The following is a 22,993-nucleotide window of genomic DNA, read 5'->3' as shown; positions in this document are numbered from 1 at the left end:
AGGATTTTCTCCTCTGGTATTTTGTTTGCATGCATTTGGCCAAGCAGAATACATTTTAAAAAGTTATCCTTTTAAGTACCTATACATTTCAAGATATTGCCACTACAGCTAGACATACTGACACACAAACTCATTTTGTTTTTGCAGCCTTTGTTTCTGAAGCTTGACTAAGTTGGTGATCTTTAGTTCTGTGTATTATATTCTAGATGGCAAAAAACAGTCAACGCTGGGCACTTAAATAGTACATATAAATACTTTACCGTCTTAACGAGAAAGTAAGGAATGAGGAGATTGTTTTTGAAAGCCTTAGATGATTTTATGAAGAGAATTTCCTGATATTTTTCTCTTCCTCTTATATTTAAATATTAGGGTATTGAATCAGGTATAATGAAGTTTTAACTTATTAGGAACATGAAGTTTCTGCTACTTAGAGTGAAAAATGATGCAAAATTGCTACATACACTTTAGTAGCTCTAAAATCATTGTGGTGAGAATTCTTAGTATACTAATTTCCTATGTTAACCAAAGTGTGTTTTGTTGAGAGTTTTGGTCTTTTGTGCATTTTCTGAAAAGGTCAGATATACCCTAAATACTTTTGGTAAGGATTGCTTTGAATTTTAGCAATATAAAATATGTCACATGCCAGCTTGAGTATCACATGACTGCTGTATTCTTATTTTTCAAAAGCATCCACTTGCTAGTATTTTATTTGAATTCTTGAATTGTGTGTACTGTTTTATAAAGGAGAACATATTACATTTAGGAGACCAATATTTTCCCAGGGTGTAGAGTTACTTGTATTGTATAAAGTTCTTTTCCAAGGAGAGAGAAACAATTTTGTTTTCTCTTCTTTTGATATTTTCCCTTGATTAGATATCGCTAAGTTTTTGCTCAAAGAGAGGAAAGTAAAAATTAAGATATATGAGACCTGACAGCATATCTTTATTTGAATTCCACCATTTTGTTAATCCAAAGGTATAAAATAAATTTATAGTTTGTTATTTGATTGAATAAAGATTCTCATAAATTCCAGCTTTTATCATATGATCAGATTTTTCCTGGACAAATAAAGATGTTTGCTATTGCCAGTAGAGTTTGGCATAATAGCATGCTAGCTAGATACTAGTGATTGGTTTGGAACTAAGGACTTGGCTTGTCCTTTCTTATCCCTCCCACCAACTTAACCTCAGTGGAGGACTGAGAAAGATTTGGTAGTTGAGAATACTTCTGTGTGCCTGTGTGTTTCCTCGGCTTAGCCAGAATTTTGCATGCAAGGCTATTCTTGTGGTTTTTCTAGGCGAGCCAAAACCAAAAGGTATTGGAAACCTTGCCAGAAAACTTATTCTAATATAGATTTAAAGCTTGCCTTTGTATTGTGACTGGGCCATTAGCTGATAGTCAAAGGAATGAAGAGGAATACTTCATTCTATTTTAGGAATAACAATTTCAAGTTTCTGCTGTGTAGCAGACCTTTAAAAATAATTCCAAAGATAAAAAATCTTAAGATGTGTAGAGTTTACATAAAAACCCTAGAAGAAAGCCTGGGAAATACCATTCAGGACATAGGCATGGGCAAGGACTTCATAACTAAAACACCAAAAGCAATGGCAACAAAAGCCAAAATAGACAAATGGGATCTAATTAAAACTAAAGAGCTTTTGCATGGCAAAAGAAACTACCATCAGAGTGAACAGGCAACTTATGGAATGGGAGAAAATTTTTGCAATCTACCCATCTGACAAAGGGCTAATATCCGGAATCTACAAAGAACTCAAACAAATTTACAAAAAAAACCAAAAACCAGAAAACAACCCCATCAAAAAGTGGGCGAAGGATATAAACAGACACTTCTCAAAAGAAGACATCTATGCAACCAACAGATGCATGAAAAAATGCTCATCATCAGTGGTCATCAGAGAAATGCAAATCAAAATCACAATGAGATACCATCTTACGACAGTTAGAATGACAATCATTAAAAAGTCAGGAAACAACAGATGCTGGAGAGGATGTGGAGAAATAGGAATGCTTTTATACTGTTGGTGGGAGTGTAAATTAATTCAACCATTGTGGAAGACAGTGTGGTGATTTCTCAAGGATCTAGAACTAGAAATACCATTTGACCCAGCCATCCCATTGCTGGATATATACAAAGGATTATAAATCATTCTCCTCTAAAGACACATGCACACATATGTTTATTGCGGCACTATTCACAATAGCAACGACTTGGACCAACCCAAATGTCCATCAATGATAGACTGGATTAAGAAAATGTGGCACATATATACCATGGAATACTATGCAGCCCTAAAAAGGATGAGTTCATGTCCTTTGCAGGGACATAGATGAAACTGGAAACCGTCATTCTCAGCAAACTATCACAACGACAGCAAACACCACATGTTGTCACTCAGGTGGGAACTGAACACTGAGAACACTTGGACACAGGGCAGGGAACATCACACACCAGGGCCTGTTGGGGGCTGGGGGCTAGGGGAGGGATAGCATTAGGAGAAATACCTGATGTAACTGACAAGTTGATGGGTGCAGCTCCAACATGGCACATGTATACCTATGTATCAAACCTGCACGTTGTGCAAATGTACCCTAGAACTTAGTTATTTTTAGACATGTGAGAACTGCCTTTTCCCTCAATTATTTTTCACCTACTAAAATGAACTTTTCTTTTTTATACTACATCAGGTTAATATTTGTGACTAATGTTGCTCAGATCTGAATGTTGTAGCAGTGTCAGTCTCATTCTATCAAAATATTGATTAATTACAGATTTCTGCTCATTATCATAAAAAATTTAGGCTACTATATCATTAGTGTCTTCCAAGGTCCATAATGAGATTATTTATTCATTTTGATCTGATTGAGATTTGACCTGTTCTGATGCAGTTGAAAGTTTTTTTTGAATCTATTTCTAAGCTTGTTCAATAGGGTTCTATCTCCAACAGTAATGCTGGAGGACTGATTATACAGTAGCATTTGTAAAGGGCATATTTCTTTAACAATTTTAATCAACATGATATATCAATTATTTAGTTTTTAATCTGTCATTCTTCTAATGAACTGAATTATCAGTAAGGTCTATCTAGATTCAAGCATTTTCAGTATTAGAGAAAAACACTACCTAATTATACTGTAGGAAAATATATATGTGTGTACTACAGATTTATTTTTATTTATTAGCCACCAATATTTCCATTTGCGAAAGGCCACACACTATAGTTGTTATAGGCAAGGGAGATAAACTGATGAAATTGAGACATGCTTACGCTCATTAAATTTTCTAAGTCCAAATAAGGGTATGTACACAAAAACTATTTGTAAAGATGTTGGTCTATAAAAGTTTACTTTTGATTTTTAAATTTCTTTCTGATTTGAATAGGTATTGAGAATGGAAAATTTATTATTTATTCTGAACTATAAAACAGACTGAAAAGAAAAGCAGAGATGTAATAATTAATGTGAGGGAGAATAGCATTTTAACATGTCTGTTTTGTTTCTGATTGCAATCTAATATTAAAATGGAGGTTTTGATTTTAATCCCTACATTCTAGGTAATCAACTTTGGGAAACTTGATTTATGAGAATATTGATTTTATACCAAGGGTAAATTATTAGGGGATATAATAATTTTTCTTATCAAAGTATCATATTTTTGTCGTGGTAACATATGCACTGAATTCAAAATTCAAAAGATATAGAACTATGTATTATAAAAATTAATTTTGCTCCCATTGGTATTTTGGCATCTCTCTTTTTCCTTTATCTTTTCCAGAGATGGGATAATATGCATAAAATTGTCACATTTCTGATTTTTGGTAATTTGACTGTCAAATTGCTTTATAGCAATCAGAGAGGAATTCCATTTGAGAAATAATCCATAGTCTGATTTAGTTCATTTTACTCAGATCATCAAATTCAAAGGTTACTGTATTTTGTTGTTTTAGTAGGATATTCATGTAGCCATTTTTTTTGATAATTTTATAACCACCCAGTCTGAGCTGTTGTTAAATCAGCAAGCACTAATTGGTGCCATTTTATTATAGTGAGGTATTTCCATATCAGTTACCATAGTAATAATTCCCCTGAGCCACTTGGATGACTTTGTCCCTTCCTCTGAGGCTTATTCTCAACTCACAGTCAAGCTGGAGCTTGGAACTGCAGGGGACCTCTGGCCCTGTATCTCTTCTGGGGATGACATCTCTTCTAATTTTTTGATGCCCAAACTAATGGACTTTAAACATTTTTATTAACCCTTAATGTAATCACATCTGTCATGTATTAGTGATAACTTTAAACTGAGAAAGAACTAATAGAAGTATTTATACGTGTTATCTAAGTTCACAAACTTATTCTCTTAGTCTAAAAATCTAGTCTGACTCAAAATTTAGTCTTAACATGTTTGCTGTAATAAAATTGATTTTAATCAAACCTCTAATCTCTTTCTTGATGACTTTTCAGTATGAGGAAAAGTTCTAATCTTTGAGATCTATATTTTATGAATGGAACTGAATTAATTTGGAGGAAGATACTAATTTTAAAATATTTATAATATTAAATTTTAAAAAATTTATTTTAATCGTCATAAACCTAGTAATTAAAACAATAATGTTGATCCTAGGTTGAATCCACAGAACATGAATTTCCTATGTCATAAAAAGTAGGTAATTTAACTCTCAAACAACAAACTGTCAGAATACAGGATTTCACCATTAATGTAAAAAAAAAGTTAAGTGTCATAATTTGTCTGAATGCCTTCATCACTGGCAGAGAAGAAACTCTTCTTCTCCTTAGACATGAGATGAAATGAGGAATCTGGTACATAGAGAAACATGGTGCCTTGATGGAACACATGTAACCAGCAGAAGAGGAGTTGTAAATAAAAGCCTCATCATTTAAGGCTTGATTCAGGGCTCCCTTCAAAAGAATATACCGCCTCCTTGCAAAGTTAATTCATATGTATTTAAAGCAAATATTTTAGACGTCTAGATGAGTTTATTTCTTCCCATGATCAGTGATTTTGTATTTCAGAAAATGAGATGCGTAGGCCCGTACTGTATTAATACCTAGGTGCTCTACTTAATTGTATGAATGATCATGAGGAGGTTATTTCGGTCAGAATTCTTTTTTTCTTTTCCTTTTTTTTTTTTTAACTGAAACTGTAGTTCTTACTCAAGTCACAAGGAATAATGTGGCATCTGAGGGAGAGGGATATCCATATGGCAGCCTTTCAGAAGGTTAAAGTAGCTGGAAGGCAGACATGCAGAGTCTCTGTGCTGTACTTAATTTTAGAAACTTCTTAATTTTAATGTGTTGTCCATGGCACAAAAGAAATTTTCACTGGGAGACTTTTGTGGTGTTTGAGGTAACAACTCTTATGTTACTAAATTCCCTTAACAACGAGGCCAACAGGAATGATTCCCTGTGTCCTGAAGATTTTCTTTGGCTTTCACAGCCTCCAAGGCACTTTATAACATGGCTAGACTGTATTCAATTTTCATGTTAGATCTACACCCATAAGTTAACATTTTCCTTTTTGAATTGTATACGACTACTGCACTGTAATTCAAATACACAGAAAAATCTGAGATTCATTGCAATTCCATATGCTTCAGATCTGTAACAGGATAAATTTTCAGCAGCCTCAACTTGACCTTGCTACTTCTCCTCCTTTTTTAAATTAAGGAAAAAGGAAGGGAGAACTTGTTTGTTTCTTAATTCAGTTTTTCCAAAATTTTAGGTAATAGTTTCCATCGCTATCACTCTTCAGACAACGATAATTTACTCTTGAGAAACATGTACCTTCATTCTTCCCAAAGGTTGAGTTCACAGAGTCTGAATGTTGCCTAACTTCTGCCAGACTGGGCCACAGGAGACCATGACCCTGGACTTGAATTTGGATCCAGATTTGAGTAAATGCAATTTTTAAATCTAAATTGAAGTGTTTGTACTACAGAATTACAAAGAATTTTACATTGAACTTTTAGATCACCTTTTGATGATAAATTTTACTCATATTATTTCTTTTATATTCCAACAAAATTTTCGGAAATATCTAAATACTGTTTTCAGAGATGCCTAATGTTTCTCCTCTAATACAACCATGTACCTCAGAGATTATTGGCTCACTGATCTGAAGCTCTTTTACAATACATGGATTTGTGTGTATGCATGAATTAAATCAAGCTCTCAGTTTATTCTCCTGAATTATAAGCAAACAAAGCTATAGATTGAAGTTTTAGACCTCGAGATTGGCTAAAGATATATTCAATTAAGCCAAGAGCCATTGGGGATTAAGACAAGTTGGTAACCAAGAGCAGCATTCAGAGCCAAATCTAGTCATTTGCCATCATTTGGATACTATTTCTTCGTTTTCATAGTCTTTTTTTTTTTTTTTTTACCAGTCTCTTCATCATAAAATGGAGAATGTAAGTATTGTAGAAGAAATGTATATTAATAGACAAAGTGTCCAGATGAAGTTCAATTAATTATTACTTCATAGATGTACTTGCATTAATTATATAATTATTACTGATAGTAAGTATATTTATAGTACTGCTTGTAAGGACATGTAAAAACATAAACTCATGTAGTTCTTATTAGGATTAACTCTTTCACTACCAGAGAGAATAATTGCATTATCTTTAATTCTAGAGCATATACAAAAAATTCATGCATGGTGCATGAATTATCAGTTTCTAATTTCCATGCATATGTGTAGCCCACAAAAATCAATGCTATGTATTTTCATTCTTATACATTGTCCATTAATGGAGAAAATTTTAACAGCATTTGAGTGTCTTTGGTATTTTTCCAGTACCTAGAACAGTGTTTAGGAAAATATTTATTGACTAAATGAATAATAAATGAATAGTTGAGTGATAAAAATGAAATAGCTGCTTAGTTCACGAAAAGAGAAATCTACTTTACTGGGCTAGAAAAGCTAAGACAAATGGAAACAAAGGGGTAGAACTGAATTTTTTGTGCCACTGTGTCTTTTCATGTGATTTTGGGCACATTTATTAACCACAGTGTCTGTCTTCATTTGTAAGGCAGATATGTAAAGTTCATGGAGGAAAAACAGATGAATGGTTCTGTAAAACGACTGAGATTCATCATTTTTACAAATGTACCTCAGTCAAGTAGGCTCTCTTTTTGAATAATAAACTTATGATTTGTTTGCAATTTTGAGGGAATATTATAAGACATGCTCACAATTTAATATCCTTACACAACTTGAAGTAATATTTTGATTAAAAAAAGGACTTGTGCCAGAAAAAAAAAATGAAAATATCTCTTTGTAGCATTAGCTTATTCATTTAGCAGATACCTTTCAGTTTTGCTCATATTATTTTTAGTTAAAAATGAGAAAACAGAAGAAGTAATAGAAATAAATTTTTTAAAAGATAGAAAAAATAGATGTTTAAATAACAATTTGTGATATTTTTCCAAGAAAGGCAAAATTGTTGTTGATTTCAGATGATACTTTATGATTATTTTGTATATACCACTGTCCTCAATAAACTAAAGTAAGTGTATAATTACAGGTATAATGAACATGAAAGTTTTAATAATTTCTGGATGAAGGGACAAATAACCAGGCTTGCCTAAATCATGATTCATTTATTTAGTTACTCAATGTATTCGTTATATATCTTCTATGTGTCAGGCACTGTTGTAGGTGCATTGGGTATATCAGTGAGTTAAACACAGATTCCTGTTCTCCTAGGTCATAAATTCTAGTTGATAGATTATATTTGTTATACATTTTTCTTCCTGCTTGCACTGTATCTTTATATTGTTCTCCATTTGTAAAGTATGACTTAATGGTTTGTTAGATAAGATTATTTTGTGACTTTCAATATAATCTAATTATTGTTGCTTACAATTATCTATGTAGGATTCCTTTATGGTCACATAATCAGTACAAAGATGATATTAATATTTTGAAGACCTTGTTCCTTAGACACATCTGCTTTGCAAATCTGGACAATCATTTAATTTGATGAGGCCGGAATCAGATCTGTAACAATGGGGCTATATCAAGGGAGGAGAAATCTGTGGATTTGTTGTGACAATGGACTGTAGTCTGGGTTGCAGTTGTCTACTCTGGCTATACTTATATCATTCAAATTCCAGCATGTAATCAGTTCCACTAAAGAAATACACATCTAATTCTCACATGTATTAACAATTGGGGTGGTGTGGCATGGTTTTTGACTTAATACCTTTGTTTTTTATGTGTTTATAACATACTTTTCCTTCCCAGAATTTATAGTCCTTCACACTGTTTGCTCACAATTGAGCTCATGGGGTAAAAAGAATGAATATTTCTTGTCTTAGATAATAACTTTAAAAATTGAGATCTGTAGTCGGTACCAAATGGACTTGGTAACAATTTTGGTGACTTGTCTTGGTAGTTATAATTTGAAGCTTAGTGAACTTTTTAATAAATATTGGTACTGTTGATAGTATATATTTATGTAATATCAGTTTTCACACAGGGATCATCACTTACCAAGTAACTATTACATGGGCTGGTTATGTACAAGGCAGTCTGTAAAAAGCTGTTCATGAAGTTGTAGTCCCTGTATTAAGAGATCTACACATTTTTTAACACTTTAAAATGTCTTCTTTTTTCCTTTATTTTTGAGATGGAGTCTTGCTCTTGTCACCCAGGGTGGAGGTCAACAGCATGATCTCAGCTCACTGTAACCTCCGCCTCCTGGGTTCAAGCAATTCTCCTGCCTCAGCCTCCTGAGTAGCTGGGATTACAGGTGCACACCATGATGCCCCGCTGATTTTTGTATTGTTAGTGGAGACAGGGTTTCATCATGTTAGTCAGACTGGTCTCAAATTGCTGGCAGCGTGATCTGCCCGCCTCGGCCTCCCAAAGTACTGGGATTACAGGTGTGAGCCACTCTGCCCAGCCTAAAAATTATTCTTAAAGTGTGATAGTTTTCCTTAAGCTTAGTGAATTAAATCCTCTTGGATAATACTATAAATCTCTGATACAACTGTGGCTAAGACGTAAATATGTTCAAAATCAACAAAACATTTTCTGCCCTTGATAGCATTCTTTTCAATATAGAATATGTTGGTATGTATCTTGGCATTTCTATCTGTATATACTGTGAGAGTCTTAATGCTTTATGGGTGTTTAAATAGTTGAAAATAGAAATGAAATTATTCTTTCATATATCTTTTTTAAATGTTGTATAAACTCAAGGAAGTCCTCTTTTTAAGCTTAAGGAAGTCCTCTTTGTCTTGGGTATCTGTAGAGATAGTTAACAGAAGAAGACAATAAGTCAGCAAATGTTAAGATTGTATTATGAGATATGAGAAACGTAAAGGAGTCTTTGTGTATTATGATACATTAAACTGGAAGATAAATATTCAGTTATATAATCATAGAGCAAGTTATAAAGGCATGTGGCTAGTATCAATGTGTATTTGTGTATCCACAGTGCTTAATCTAGTAGTAGGGGCAGCTTTGGAAATTACCTTGTTTGCTTGGATTATGGCACTAGTCATCACAGTGTTGAGCAGTAGGACCAATGCTTAAACTCCTTGTTGTCATACAAGTTCTTTTAATACCTGACACCTGCCTTCTTGCCTAATCATTTAGCTCCACTCTTAACTCCAGCTTCAGTACTCCAGCTATTCTTAGTTTTGTTTTTAATTTTTTATTTCCATAGGTTTTGGGGGAAACAAGTGATATTTGGTTACAAGAGTAAGTTCTTTAGTGGTGATTTGTGAGATTTTGGTGCATCCGTCACCTGAGCAGTATGCACTGAACCCAACTTGTAGACTTTAACCCCTCACCCCCTTCCTACCCTTTCCCCCAAGTCCCCAAAGTCCATTGTGTCATTGTTATGCCTTTGCAACCTCATAGCTTAGCTTCCACTTATAAGTGAGAACATATGAGGTTTGGTTTTCCATTTCTGGGTTTCTTCACTTAGAACAATAGTCTTCAGTCCCATCGGGTTGCTGTGAATGCCATTAATTCATTCCTTTTTATGGCTGAGTACTATTCCATCATATATTTATACCACAGTTTCTTTATCCACTCGCTGATTGATGGCCATTTGGACTGGTTCCACATTTTTGCAATAGCAAATTGTTTTGTTATAAACATGTGTGTTCAAGTATCTTTTTCATATAATGACTTCTTTTCCTCTGGGTGCATACCCGGTAGTGGTATTGCTAGATCAAATGATATTTCTACTTTTAGTTTTTTAAGGAATCTCCACACTGTTTTCCATAGTGGTTGTACTAGTTTACATTCCCACCAGCAGTGTAAAAGTGTTCGCTTTTCACCACATCCCTTTCAACATCTATTTTTTTTTTTTTTTGGTTTTTTGATTATGGCCATTCTCACAGGAATAAGGTGGTATCGCATTGTGGTTTTGATTTGCATTTCCCTGATCATTAGTGATGTTGAGCATTTTTTTCGTATGTTTCATTTGTATACCTTCTTTTGAGAATTGTCTATTCATGTCCTTAACCCACTTTTTGATGGGATTGTTTATTTTTTTCTTGCCTAATGTAAGTCCTAGCCAGAGCAATCAGACAATAGAAAGAAATAAAGGGCATCCAAATTGGTAAAGAGGAAGTCAAACTGTTGCTCTTTGCTGATGTTATGATTGTATACCTAGTAAACCCTAAAGGCTTCTCCAAAAAGCTCCTAGAACTGATAAATTAATTCATCAAAGTTTCAGGATGCAAAGTTAATGTACACAAATCAGTAGCTCTGCGATACACCAACAGCAACCAAACTGAGAATCAAATCAAGAACTCAGCCCCTTTTACAATAGCTGCAAAAACATAAAATACTTAGGAATATATCTAACCCAGGTGTCTAAAGACGTCTATAAGGAAAACTACAAAACACTGCTGAAAGAAATCGTAGATAAACAAATGGAAATACATCCCATGCTCGTGGAAGGGTAGAATCAATATTGTGAAAATGACCATACTGCCAAAAACAGTCTACAAATTCAACCCAATTTCCATCAAAATACTACCTTTGGAGAAAGCAAACAGAAACATAAAATGGAGAAAGGACACCCTATTCAACAAATGGTGCTGGCATAATTGGCAAGGCACATCTAGGAGATTGAAACTGAATCCTCATCTCGCAGCTTATACAAAAATCAACTGAAGATGGATCAAGGACTTAAATCTAAGACCTGAAACTATAAAAATTCTAGAAGATAACATTGAAGAAACCCTTCTAGGTGTTGGCTTAGGCGAGGATTTCATGACTAAGAACCCAAAAGCAAATGCAGTAAAAACAAAGATAAATAGGCAGAAAATTAAACTAAGGAGCTTTTGCATGGCAAAAGGAACAGTCAGCAGAGTAAACAGACAACCCGCAGAATGGGAGAAAATCTTCACCATATGATTCAAAGGACTAATATCCAGAATATACAAGGAACAGCTATTCTTATCTTTGAATGTTCTTTGTGTATAGTGGTGAGTCTAACAGGTCACCAGGGTTGGGGCAACTTTCTTTCTCTGATAGGCATCCAGCATATACCTACAGTGTGTGATTATCAAGGGAATGATTGTCTTCAACTTCAGACTGAGCACAACGTGGAAGACTTTTGAAAAAATCATTATGTACCTACCTTTGTGGGCCTTTTGTTGATCCATGGATTTAAATGACTGAATGGGGCTAAGATGAGACATTTGAAATATGTAAGAGGCCAGTTACTCTTGCATAAATTTCCTTTATGCTCCCTTATCACATCTTTGGCTCTTATTTTACTCATTATCCTCCTTGACATTTCAAGGAGAATGAGTATATGGTACACAAATCAATCCCTAGAGGAAGACTACCCTATTCAAATTGTGTTTCTTAATTATGGAGTGAGAATATTATTTTATTTTATTAACTCACCTGTCCTCCAAAGGATATAATATACTACAAATTGCAGTTGAATATTGAGTATTTAAATGTTGAATATTTAAAGTGTGGGATTATTTGGAACCATGGCAAACAGGGAATTGAATGCAGTTCTTTCTGTTAAGCAAAATGATTCCATAATATCCCCAAGTCCCCAAATAGAATGACATTTTTTTCTCTTTACAAAAGATGCTGTGATTATTCTAAGGAAATTGTTTATAATTATATTATTTTTTAACTTTTCTGAAATCCCAACAAATAGTATGTTTCCACACAGGTAAACTAGATTCATATCATCTAGTCACAGTTTAAAAGGATTAAACTTTTGTGCCTTACATAAATTAATCACTGTGGAATCTTTGGAAGGCACTGTAAATCAAGGGCTAAAGCAATTCTAGTAAGCATTTTCCTTATGTTTTGATAAAACTCAGAGCTTCATTTTCCTTTATTAATTTGCTACTAATTTTGCAGCTTCATAGTGACGAATACTGAATTGTAGGAGTAGGAGCATCATCAGAGTCTTACTTTTGCGCAAGAAAGTTAGTTATTTGAAAATTCAAGACTTACTTAGAAGTTTTACAAATATTTTTGTCTCAGCTTTTAAAAATACATGCCTATTTATCCAGCATCTTATTGCGTAGTGTTTTCAACCAAGTAAATCTATTTTCATAACAGAGATTAAGAGATTTGGCTGATTTTTTTTTTCTTGGTGAATGTGCCAACGGTCTGTTTTCTATAAGATGTGTCTGTTTCAACTTATTATTTTGGTTATGAGTAGTTTATTATTTAAACAGACATTTAAAAATAGAATATTTGCCATAGTTCTTATAGAATGATTTAGAGTTTATAAATAGCATGAAAGATATTACTGAGAACTTGTTGATAGAACATACAAAACTAAACACTGGGAAAGAAAAAAGATGATAATATTCTAAGCATCTCTAATAAGGAAGTGAGTGGGTGGAACATCATCAAATGCTGATTTGGTTTTCCTTGAAACAGTGATAATATCTTTATATTTATCTGACTTGAGTTGCAGCATTTACAGTATCCAATTAAGTGTGCCCAGCCTCCCAAATTTTATTACTTTTTATGCTTACTGCCTTGAGACTCTGACTTACGTACTTTGACTTATACCTTTTCACATTAGGAGCGTGAACTTTCGGGGGGGGGGGCAGTTCTTTTATGTTTGAAGTTGCTCAAAGTTTCCATCTGCTTTTACTTGACTTGTGGTCTTGAAGATCATGCTTGGCCCATGGGATATTACAGTGTGCCGAGAGGATGTGGAGTTTTGTCAGCCAGTGAAATATGTCTGGCCTTTTTTTCCTTTTCTCTTTTTTTTTTTTTTCTTTTTTTTTCAGCAGCTTTCATACACTCTTCATCCTGTGTGGTCTTCACTGAACCAAATTTATATTTAACAGAACTACTCACCCTCTCTATCATCTTCTATGACTTGGCCTTTTTAAGGAGAAGATGTGTGGAAGGAACGTCTGAGCCAAAAAACTGTTATCTTGGCAATAGGAAAATATAAAAGCAAAAGCTGAAAGTAATGTTATATATAACATAAGTGTGCTTCAGTATTAACAAATACATATTTTGTAATTTAGGAGAATATCATATTACAGTATGTACAACTGTCAAAAATATTCTCATGCCAACGGTGGATTCCAAGTTTTGTCTGTGATCCAAATGATTTTTTTGCTTGTTTTTAGGCACTACTGCAGTCTTCAGTTAAGCAACAAGTAGAAGCTATTGAGAAACAGTACATTTCTGCAATTGAGAAACAGGCACACAAGTGTGAGGAGTTGCTAAATGCTCAGGTAATAAAAGTGCACATCCATTATATATTTATACTTTTCTCCTGACTCTCTCCCCTGAGAGCTCTATAACTGTTTATTCAGTTCCATTCCATTTACTTTCCTTGGTATATTTTGGAGAAAAAATATGCTTATGTAAACTCAAAGATTGAGAATTTTATGACAGACTCAAAATAGAACGAAAGACCCGAAATATGTGGCTCTCCCCCACATTAATGATTATTCTTGTGTTAATTTATGGGTTATAATATATTCTCCAAATAACAGAAGCAAAGAGATATCCATGAATGCATTATAGCAAGTAAATGATTTTTAGTGAGATAAGATTTATAAATAATATTTGAATTTTTAAATCACTTATGTATGTTTATATTACCTTTCATTTTAGACAGGAATTGGCTTCTATTTGAGTTTTTCTGTTCAAATTTTTTTCTTTTCTTGATTTAATATCTTAAACAGCTCAAATTATTAGCTGCTTTTCATTAAACAAAGCAGCTGAAGAAGATTTATAGATGGGTCATAGCATAAATAATGTATGTAAGAATTTCCTAGTAATATTTCTCAAAGATATAAAATTTGGTATGTGAAAATTAAATTGACTTCATATAGAGCATCTGTGTTATATCATTGGAAGAAAATTTACTAAGATTTAAGAAATAAAATTAGGAGTAGAATTTAAATGGAGATTATAAATGAACCACCCTATTCTCAAGATTGGGGTCAGTTCTATTAAATATTTTCCAATGTCATTTTAGTAAGTGGCTTGGAAGAGGAAATACACAGAGAAGTACACAAATATAATTATACTGTTTTAGGTAGTGAAGTACCAGGCTGTCAAGAGATATGAAATATAAAACTTTATGAATGGATAGAAACAGCATGAGGCATATATTAGCCAAGATAGACTTGGTTATGCCCTAAACTCTCTGGCTTCAAATAGCAAAAGTTTATATTTTACTCATGCTACATACTCATTGAGGTCTGTCTTGGGGCCCTGTCTCATGTTGTCCTCACCCTCGGAACTCAGCTGATAGTGTAATTCCAACGTGGAACATTACCTGATATAATTTCGACGTGAAATAGAGCCGTGTTAGATTTGCATCTGTAATTAAATACTCTGGCCTGGAAATGACACATTCGATTTCAATTTATATCCACATGGTTCCACCCAATCATAATGGGGCCAGAGAGTGAGAGCCTACTATGAACTTAGAAGGGAGAGAACTGGAAATACTTAGTGAATAGCACAAATATACCACATTCTTTTCTTTTGTTCACCAAATGTTCAGAGGCAAATTAACATATCTTGTCCTCTTGGGAGAAAATCTGAAAGTTCCATTCAGCTGGGGCCTCAAGCTCAAAAGTCCAGGAACTCTGGGTAATAGGAGGGGAATAGTGTGCTGCAGTCTCTACATTATCAGGTCCAGATATGGTCCCTTTTGACCTGAAGAAGTAGAACTACAATCTAAGTTGTTTTTTCCCAACATGCCTAGTATACGGTGGTGAGACAAAGGCAGGGTGTTTACTGTAAACATTCGCAATAGGAAAGGTGAAAAATCAGACGCACACAGCTGTCACTAGTAAATAACAATTTTAAAATCTCACTGGATAGATTAAATAAGAGCCTTTGCCCACGAGTAGGGATTGCTCTTTTATTTACCATGATTATCTTTTCAGAGTTTTTTGACCGGGTTCCTGGTATGTTGCTCCTTGTGGTCTTGTTGGTTTTTTTATTTTCTAGTATCTTTGTTGACTATATTTCAAATGAATTTTGAAGATTATACCATTTCTGAACCTGCTTCCTGTCTACAAAATACTGGGATCCCAGGGGTCGTTTTAGGTAGCAAATAGTTACAGTTAAGGGTACCGATTCCTTTGGTATCTTGTCTTTTATAGTAGTCAGCTCTGTTAAGGCCCTATCCACAGTTGTTTTAGAGAACTACTTGCTATTTTTTTTTCTTTATGAAAAAAATTGTTTTTACTAGCCTGCCTTTGTACAGTTAGAGAACCACTTTCTAGATTTAATATGTTTATATGCTTTGAACCTCATATTTATCTGTCTCTCCTTCTCTTTTATTGCAGAGATATATTCATTTTATCAAACCAGGGTAGAAGAAATCTTGTGGTCTCTTTTCCCTAAACCATATAGCCTAAAACAGCCAGAGCTTTATCTCTGCTTGGGGGCACTTTATTGAGTTTTTACACACGTAGTTAGTGTGGCTAACACACTTAGTTTATTACTTGCTGCAAGGCCAGATGTAGCTGGTATTTGTTGCTGAAAGCCTCCTTAGTTGTTTTTAAGTGGTTGTGCATGCAAGTCTTCAAATTTCTGTACTTTTCTATTTCCTTTGATTTGATGCTTGAGAATTTTCTTTTTTCTATGAATTCGGTGTTGAGCTTGTCTTTTTATTATAATGCCTTGTCAAAAGTGGCCTATTATGGAGTTATTAAAATGATTCAGCCAAGCTACAGATTAAAAGGTTAATACATGAAAATCAGTGTGTTTCTACACACCAGAAATGACAAATTGGAGAGGAAGTTAAGAAGGCAATATCATTTACAATAGTATCTAAAAGAATAAAAGGAGTAAGTTTAACTAAGGTGATAAGAAACTTGTATTCTACAAACTACAAAACATGGCTGAAAGAAATTTAAAATGACCCAAGGAAATGGAAAGATATCCCCTGTTTATTGATTGGAAATACTTGGTGAGGAACACCACAGGACATTTATAGGGTTATAAGCAGTTCAGTATGATAAAGTGTGCTTAAAAAGCAAAGATTAGTCTTTGTGGTGCCTCACGCCTATAATCCCAGCACTTTGGGAGGCCAAGGCGGGCAGATCACGAGGCCAGGAGATTGAACTATGCTCGCTAATAGGGTGAAAGCCCGATCTCTACTAAAAATACAAAAAGTTAGCCGGGCGTGGTGGCGGGCGCCTGTAGTCTCAGCTACTCAGGAGGCTGAGGCAGGAGAATGGCATGAACCCGGGAGGCGGAGCTTGCAATGACCCAAGATCGCGCTGCTCCACTCCACTCCAGCCTGGGCGACAGAGCGAGACTCCGTCTCAAAGAAAAAAAAAAAAAGCAAAAGGGAGATTTGATTAGTATGTATTAATAAAATCATGTAAGATATAGAAATAGTGACTCCACATTTGTTTTTCAAATTATATTTCTTAAGATACCATTTGAAATGAAATTAGTACATTAAGTTTAACAACAACAGAAATGTTTTTGAGAAAAGTGCAAATCTAATAGCTGTATGGTTCCTTAGGAATCATTTAGTTCAACCTTTTCTGTTTCTTGCTCTCTGTCTCTCTCCCTTTTTCAGAATAAGAATTTAAGTTAATTCTAAAGCAGAGTAATTAGAAGCATGCAGTCTAGAGTCAGACTGTATGAATTGATCCCTGGCTTTGTCACTTAGGGCAAGTCTCTTAATCTCTCTGTGCGTCATTTTTGTCCTCCGTGGATGAGATACACAAGTAATTACTACCTCATAGTACTGTTACATGTATTTTATGACATCAGGTTTGCATAGTGCTTAGATTAGAACTTGGCATATCCTGTGGGTGTTTATTGGCTGCATCATCTTAGTAACTCTTACCTAAGACCATTTGTATAGCTCGTATCAGAACCAGGGCTGGGATTTAGGTTTTCTAATTTCTAGTCTTTAGAAGAAAAGTTTGTTACTGGTATTTCATATGTTGTCTTGTCAAAGAACCTTTACTTTTTACAAAATTTACTTTGGTGTCACTGTTATATATGAATACTAGACCAACCTTTTCTTCCTCTGTACTGTTTCAACTCACACTTTTGACACCAGATGTGTAGGAGTTTTCTGAATCAACAACCAGTTCTCCAACTTCCTGGACACCAAATCGGTATTCTACAATTCAATTCCATTCTGACACTAACTCACCAAAGTTAACGTTCAACTTCACAAGTTTAACAACTCAGTTCCAGACTGACCTCACTTCAGATGCCAGTTGCAAGTATTGGGTCCCCAGGGTACCCACACTTTCCTCTGACTTGACTACAGAGTTATGAATTTCTACAACTGGTCTCCCCTTCCAGTTTGATAATTTGCTAGAATGGCTCACAGAACTCAGGGAAACATTTTAATTATGTTTCTTGGTTTATCATAAAGGGTACAACTCAGGAATGGACAGATGGAAGAAATACACAGGACAAGTTATGGGGAGGAAAGGAGCCATGCTCTCTCTGATCATGACACCGGCCACTCTCCCAGCACTTCTATGTATTCAGCAATGCAGAAGCTTTCTGAACCCCTTCATTTAGGAGTTTCATTACATAGGTGTAACTTATTAAGCCATTGGATGCTGGAGGGATGAGGCTGAAAGTTTCAAGCCTTTATTCGTGTCTCAGTTTTTCTGATGATAGCCCCCATGCTGATCTCAAAGCTACTACAGACACTCTTATCACCCTGAAAATTCCAAGGCTTTAGGATCTCTGTGCCAGGAACCAGGGACAAAGACCAATATATTTCTTAGTGTATCACAGTCCCTCTCTCCTCCTTATTTAATGAGGGACTTTTGTATGACATGGCACTTGGCTTGGTTATAGGAATGTAACAGAGATGGAGTGAGATATAGTTCTTCTAGTAAACAGTAGAACAGATGATATAATTTTAAAATCATACAAGTTAGGATAGAATGAATAGTAATACAAAACTACATTTAAGGGCATATAGTTCTGTAGTATTAGGTGAAGGAAGACTTATAGGACTAATGATGACTTCTGTCAAAGTTCAGGGATCTAAGTGAGGTCAGAACTGAGAGATTAGCATGAAAGAGGCAGATGGAATCGCATATTAAAATCTTTCATTTGAGAAAATATAAGTGTTAAGGGTAAGGCTATATGAGAGCGCTAAATTTTTCATGACTGTATTTCATAGGAAGGATTGTAAAGGACCTTATCTGCCACATTGTCTGAAAGAACATTGGGTGCCATTAAAAGGCATTATCTAGAAAGTGACATTTGTTCAGATATCCATTTTAGAAATACTACTGTAGCTAAAGTGTAAAAATTGAATTGATGGGAGGGAATATTAGTAGCATGTAGTTAAACAGCTGTTTTAATTACGCACTTGAGAATGTTGGTAGCTCAAACTAAAGTACGTGGGTAAGAATAGAGAGATTTTGATGGTTTTGAGTGATATTAAGGGAAGAGAAACCAGAGACTTCGTGGGAATACAAGAGCAGCAGTAGATGCTCATTAATAAAGGAGAGTGTGTGTGTGTGTGTGCGCATGTGTGTGTTTGTGACACATAGATATTTTATATATATAAGTATGTTTTTATGCAAGAGAATATATTTTTCTGTATGGGGTCCAAATTTTTGCTTTTGGTAATTCACTGATATAGGCAACTTAAGAAGCATGGTTTGGGTTGAAAATTTTTAGTTTTGGATATCATGAGTTTATACTGCCTCTGCAAGATCAGAGCTGTCAGATAATTGAATCTAGGGTGGGGAACTTACTAGAAAGCTGGTAGTAGATGAATTTGAAAGTCATGTAATTATATAATCCTACATATATAGATGGTCATTGAAAGTATAACTATGGATGAGATCAGAGAATATATAGAATGAGAAAATAATTCAGCTTTGAGAGACCTTAACATTTAAGGGATAGGCTAAGACAGCTCATGAAGGAAGCTCTCTGGAAAGAAAGGTAGTAGGAAACCCAGAAATGCAGAGCATTTTGCAAAGAGGGGAGTTGCTAACTATTTCAAAGTTTGCAGAATAAACAAGATAAGGATGCAAAAATGACCATTTCATGTGACAACAAAAAGTATCACTAACAAGAGTAGTTTCAACAGAGTGGTGGAAGAACTTACAGGATGAGTAGTAAATGAAAGGTGAAAGTAAAGAAACAGATGACAAGTCTTTGAGGAGCTTGGATGGTAAAAGTAAGAGACAACACTGTAGGTAGAGGGACCTATGAAATGGAAACATTTTTATTTGTTGGTTTCCCTTGTATTTCGGCCTAGAAGTAGAGCTCATTTAAATGTATGGGTGAGAGCCCCAGTCTAAAAAGATTTAAAAAGAAAAAAATTGATGGAGTGGAGTCCTAAGAAGAAGGAAGCAATGGGTGGAGATTAACCTATCTTACGTAAGCAAATATTTTGAGGGGCCTACGTGTGCATGCAGTGGGGTATACATGTGTATAGATGTAAATATAATTTTAAATATTATTTGTATCTTTGATAATAGCATTTATGAATTTTACTTGAGTTACTTTCCGTCACTACTTATAAAATCCAAATTCCTATAAAGGATAAGTACAATATGCTATTTATAATTCCTTAAGTGCTAATAACAGATATATATATAAAATGCTGCTGATACACATAAGATGGAGATGCTATCTGTATTATTATGTTGCCCTTAACCTTTTATTAAAAAAGAAAACCAAGCCTGTCTTTTGCCTATAATGCTTGTCAAAAATAACCAATAGCAACCCACATACATTTTAAACATATTCCTCTTTATTCCCTTAGAGTTGCAAGTAGTTTTTTTGAATTGAGTGCTAGAATATAAATTCCGTGTGAGCTGGGTTGTGTATTTATTCTGTATTTCCCAAATCTGTCAACTTTTTGGAGTGTGCTCTACATAAAATTAAATGTACTCATTCTAGAGAAATATATACACTCATATATCTGATTTGTTTTATGCGACCACCGGATCAGGTACCAGAGATGAGGCAAGTAGGCGAAGTACAAAAGTTTAATTAACTAGCCAATGTGAAGGGGAAAGGGCGAGGTTCACCGGCCTCCTGTGGTGGAGGCCGAGGAAGTCGCTTGGCGTTCTCCCGCAAGGTTCCTAGGTCCGCATATGAGGAGGGGCCAAGGAAGTTGGCACCGCGCATCTGCCGGAAGCGGCTTTTATGTTCTGGGCTCAGAAGCGGGCGGGCAGTGGGTGGGACAAGGGCGTGCCATGGGCGTCTCCGTAGGCGTGGCCGGGTAAGTTTCCGTTTCCTTGATCAGACGTCATGTTGCGCTTGCGCAGTTGGTCTGTGCTTTTCCCGGGCACGGGAAAGTTGGTGATGAAGAACCCGGAAATGCGCCATCTTAGTTGCCTTTGTTCTCTCCCGCCCCGCCCTGTCCAGACAATATCTATCATCAACAATCAAGTTATAGAATATTTCGGTCAGCACAAGAAGTTCTCTTATCCTTTACAGTTATCTCCCTTCTATAAACTCTGAATCCAGACAACCCACTAATCTATAGTCTCTCTATTGATTTGTTTCATTTTTTCTTTTATTTCATATAGAATGAATTATATGGTATCTATTCTTGTCTAGGTACTTCTTGTATGTCTAGATTTTTTTTTTTTTTTTGAGATTCATCCATATAGTCACATGTATTAATAATTTATACCCTTCGATTACTAAGTAGTATTCTATTGTATGGAAACATAGCATTTTGTTTATTTGTTCACTTATTAAATATTTAGATTGCTTAAGTTTGGGGCTGCTTTAAATGTTCACGTATATACTGTGGGGATATATATGTTTTTCTTTTTGTTTGTAAATAGGTAAGGGATTGCTGTATCATATGGTAAGTATATGTTTAACTTTATAACCCACTGCCAAACTTTTTTTCCCAAAGTTTTATTATATTTAACATTTTCACTATCAATATATGAGAATTCTCTCTGATCTGCTCTCTCAGCACTTGGTATTGTCCGTCTTTTTCACTTTAGCCAGCTTTGGGGGATGGTGTGTGGTATTTCATCTCATTGCACTTACTTGACTGTTGAAGGTTGACATCTTTTCATGTGCTTTTTATTTGTACATTTTCTTTGTAAAGTATATATTCAAATATTTTTGCTCATTTTCTTATGTTGTCTACCTTCGTAAATATTTATTCATAAGAGTTTTTCATAAATTCCAGTGCAAATCCTTTGACAGATATGTGCATTACAAATATTTTTTCATAGTGTCTGTCTTTTCACTTTTTGGATGGTATCATTACATAAAGCTTTTTAATTTTTATTTCAAATTTATCTTTGTATTAGTCTGCTGTCACACTCCTATGAAGAAATACCCAAGACTGGGTAATTTATAAAGAAAAGAGATTTAACTAACTCACAGTTCTGCATGGCTGTGGAGGTTGATTAGTCTGTTTTCACCCTACTAATAAAGACATATCTGAGTCTGGGTAATTTATAAATAAAGAGGTTTAGCTGACTTACATTTCAGCAAACCTAACAATCATGGCAGAAGGGGAAGCAGACATGTCCTTCTTCACATGACAGCAGCAAGGAGAAGTACCGAGCAAAAGGGGGAAAAGCCCCTTTAAAACCATCAGATTTTGTGAGAACTCACCTATGATGAGAACAGCATGAGGGTAACTGCCACCATGATTTCCTCCCACTGGGTTCCTCCTGCAGCACATGGGGATTATGGGCACCACAATTCAAGATGAGATTTGGGTGGAGACAGAGCCAAACCATATCATTTCACCCTGACCACTCCCATATCTCATGACTTCACATTTCAAAACCCAATCATGCCCTTCTAACAGTCCTGCAAAGTCATAACTCATTCCAGCATTAACTCAAGAGTCTAAGTCCAAAGCCTCATTTGAGACAAGGCAGATCCCTTCCACCTATGAGCCTGTAAAATCAAAAGCAAGTTAGTTACTTCCTAGATACAATGGGGTTACAGACATTGGATAGATCCACTTATTCCAAATGGGAGAAATTGGCAAAAATAAAGGGGCTACAGGCCCCATGCAAGCCTGAAATCCAATAGGGCAGTCATTAAACCTTAAAATTCCAAAATGATCTTTAACTCCATGTCTCACATCCAGCTCACACTGATGCAAGAGGTGGGCTCCAAAGGCCTTGGAAAGCTCTACTCCTGTGGCTCTGCAGGGTACAGGCCCCTTCCTGGCTGCTTTCATGGACAGGCATTGAGTGTGGCTTTTCCAGGAGCACAGTGTAAACTGTTGGTGGATCTACCATTTTGGGGTCTGGAGGATGGTAGCCATCTTCTCACAGTTCCTCAGGCAGTACCTCAAAGGGGGCTCTGTGTGGGGGCTCTGACCCCAGAATTTCCTTCCTCACTGCCCTAGCAGACGTTCTCTATGATGGGTTGAGCCCTGCAGCAAACTTCTCTGCCTGAACATCCAGGCATTTCCATATATCCTCTGAAATCTAGGTGGAAGTTCCCAAACCTCAATTCTTGATTTCTGTGCACCTGCATGCCGCATGCTTGGCACCA

General features: G+C 35.3%; 1 protein-coding gene across 2 annotated transcripts in view; it reads left to right on the top strand.

The window, feature by feature from the left end:
• CCDC91 (coiled-coil domain containing 91) overlaps positions 1-22,993 on the top strand; it is a 395,593-nt gene that overhangs the window by 191,204 nt on the left and 181,396 nt on the right. For both annotated transcript variants that reach the window (XM_011934104.1, XM_011934106.1), the window contains one exon: positions 13,642-13,749. In XM_011934104.1, the coding sequence (XP_011789494.1) occupies positions 13,642-13,749 (108 nt within the window). The remainder of the gene's footprint in view (positions 1-13,641; positions 13,750-22,993) is intronic.

Source organism: Colobus angolensis, unplaced genomic scaffold, assembly GCF_000951035.1.
Source record: "Colobus angolensis palliatus isolate OR3802 unplaced genomic scaffold, Cang.pa_1.0 Scaffold131, whole genome shotgun sequence".
NCBI classification, from domain to species: Eukaryota; Metazoa; Chordata; class Mammalia; order Primates; family Cercopithecidae; genus Colobus; species Colobus angolensis.
The sequence above is the reverse complement of the archived record's forward strand: the minus strand, read 5'-3'. Positions and strand labels throughout refer to the sequence as shown.